Source organism: Etheostoma spectabile, chromosome 15, assembly GCF_008692095.1.
Source record: "Etheostoma spectabile isolate EspeVRDwgs_2016 chromosome 15, UIUC_Espe_1.0, whole genome shotgun sequence".
Lineage (NCBI taxonomy): Eukaryota > Metazoa > Chordata > Actinopteri > Perciformes > Percidae > Etheostoma > Etheostoma spectabile.
The window spans coordinates 7,639,237-7,642,141 of record NC_045747.1 but is presented as its reverse complement, the minus strand read 5'-3'; the positions used below and the strand labels follow the sequence as shown (position 1 = coordinate 7,642,141).

Genomic DNA, 2,905 nt, shown 5'->3' with positions numbered 1-2,905 from the left:
AAGGAAGGGTAATTGCATCAGATTCCAGCTCAGCTTTGATCAGCATAAACACTTTACAGTCAAAATCAAGGCAGGATGTTGTATTTGAAATCGTGCAAGCGACAAATAATCTGTTTTAGTCAGGAACCAAGAAAACTCGTGTATGAGTATCAGCTCACATAGGAGTTGTAGGAAATGAGTTGATACATGTGCTAAGCAAGCAGCTGAATTCCAACATAGATATTGAGGTCAATTATAGCAAAGCTGAAACTAACAGTATGGTTAAAAACATAATTAAGGGAAAATGTCAAACATTATGGGATATTGGGCAGACTGGAAAACAGTTCTATAATATCCAGAATAAAGTGGGAAAGAGCAGAAATATGGAGGATGTATTTTCAAGAATGAGCAGTGTAGGGCAAGTAAGCCTACCTACAAAATGTTATACATTATAGATTACTAGTTACTGTCATTTGAGAGTAATAAGTTATATTACAATATTACTGTTTATACTTTGGCGTTACTTTCACCAAAATAACACCGGAAGTTCGACTTGGCAGTGTGGAAATTTTACCACCAGATCAAAAAATGTTTATCAACTTTAATACATCATAGATTATTCATTATATTTTGTATAATTAAAATGAATATGCAAAGTAACTAAAGCTACAAAGAAAAAAGTAAAACGTACAAGAGGCAAGTAAGAGAAAATGAAAATACTCAACTGAAAGTACCTTACAGTTGTATTGAAGTAAGGCATTGTTATAAAATGTTTGTTTAAAACACTTGAATAAGAAATTTAAAACAAGAAGTTTAAAACCGTCTAAAGGAAATGGTCAATTATAGTGTGATTAAAACTCACTGTTTACATGATTTACAGTACTTGATTTACAGCTGATATGTGAAAAGGTACACTACCTTATTTGTTTAACAGTAGCCTAATTTAGTTTCACTGCAAACCGTCACAGGAAGTGCATTTATTTTGAAGCAGGCCACACGGAAGTTGTCTGTTGTGTACTCTTGCTAGCTTACTGAAATGAACGTGAGTTAAATGGTCATAGTAAAAGACCATAGACATCGAAACAAAAGTAAAAGACAAGCGTTTTTGGTCGTCATTCGAAGCCATTCCACTACATGCATAGTTACTCCCCACAGCTGATAAAATGAAATGGTATTTACTTGTAGCAGGCCTATAATTGCCGACCTGTTTCCATCTGCAGCAGCTAAGACATAGTGCTGTCCACGTTGACGTCCTGACACCTGTTGACACAGATGTACCGTCTCTGGTTCTGGCTGACCGTACGGCACGGCACCTAGCTTCAACGCAGCTTAGGCTTGAAAATAATATCCATCTTGCAGATGTATCTGTCTCTGCAGTCATCTCAACCAGTTGGTGAATTCAAAACAAAACAAAACAAACTAAATGTTGCGTTAAAATGCGTTGTAACTCGCGTTACTGAGATTGTAATGAGTAAAATATTACCGAAATTTAATTAGTTGCCTAATACCTTACATTACTATTATATTATTAAGGAATAAATTACCCACACGTTACTCCCAACACTGAGAATGAGGTATGGACACACAAGAATAAATAATACTTTGTTAATAATGAAGAAACATGCTGATGGCAACTGTGAATTCTGTGATAGTCCAGAGTCAATAGAGCATGTAATTCTACACTGTCCTAAATATTAATTAAGGAAAAACACAACAGTTAAGGTTAAACTTAGATTACATTGTACATATGGAGCTCAGGTGAAATAAGTTTTAAATATGTATTTAGCTTTCTGAGGAATACAGGACTAATTAAAAGAATTTTTATGTTTTATTTTTTTATTTTAGCTATTTGTTTGCTTCATACTTGGAAAGGCTACACTCCAGTCCAGCTGGTGGCGCTAACGCGCTGATAAAAGTTAAAGTTAAAGTTAGTTGCCAACCGCCACTTCATTAACTCTATGCTTTAACTGTCTATGAACGCAACCTTTAAAAGAAGCAGAAGCCGAAGCTTGTCTTCTTCCGCAGACATGGACACCACAATGATTCAGCTGAGGTTGTTTGTCCATCAAAGGCTGTATACGGCGGCAGAGGAGATTCTCGGAGAGGTGGAGAAAACCATAACGTTAGCTTTGCACGAAGCCGACGTCAGTCACTGTGAATCTGAAGAGCTCCAAAGGCTACGACACCAGCTAGCGTTAGAAGGCTTGCGAAAAAAATCAGGTTTGGGACTCCGGTTGAATGTGTTGTTAGCATAGACTGTATAAAATGGCTGTTAGTAGCCCTATTGGATTCCCCCGACGTTAAGATTAGTTAGCATTAGCAAACATTGCTATTATTGTTAGCCTAGCCACAGTAGTCGGTTTGACAAATCAATAACAGAAATAAAAGAAATCTTCGGTTCTTTAGCTGGGATATGTGTGATGCTTTCGGAATGACACTCAAGTCATTTCACATTTCATTGTCTATGTACCCAAAGATACTAGTATAGCTATTAGCTAGTCTTGGCTAACATGGCTTTTGTTAGTCTAGCCCAATGTTTCCCAAACTTAGGGTCGGGACCCAAAATGGGTCGCAGACCCGTTTTATTAGGTCGCCAATTGGCAGAGTAAAATGCATATCAATCTTATGTGAATGAGCGTTCTTTTTTGCTCCACTGGTCTGTTCAGCTCAGAGGCTTTGGGTTCTCTCTCTCTCTCTCTCTCTCTCTCTCTCTCTCTTTTCTTATCCTAGGAGGGGATAATAAAATGAGTTGAGAAGGGGTGAGACACAGGAAGGAGAATAGAGACCTTTTTTGTACTTTTATAATGGAATAAATATACTTCATATACATTAAAATTCATGGATTGTTCCGTCTTTTGTCCACGATTTAAAAATGTAGATGTTACAATGATTCATGGTGTATTTTTGTAAATTCGGGTCCCGGGGA

At 37.0% G+C, this 2,905-nt stretch overlaps 1 protein-coding gene across 3 annotated transcripts in view; it reads left to right on the top strand.

Annotated features, from left to right (window-relative positions):
* Positions 1 to 1,930: 1,930 nt before the first annotated feature.
* Positions 1,931 to 2,905, top strand: part of LOC116702515 (zinc finger protein ZFAT) — a 4,001-nt gene continuing 3,026 nt past the window's right edge. For all 3 annotated transcript variants that reach the window (XM_032536758.1, XM_032536757.1, XM_032536756.1), the window contains exon 1: positions 1,931 to 2,199. In XM_032536758.1, the coding sequence (XP_032392649.1) occupies positions 1,953 to 2,199 (247 nt within the window). In that variant the 5' untranslated portion in view covers positions 1,931 to 1,952. The remainder of the gene's footprint in view (positions 2,200 to 2,905) is intronic.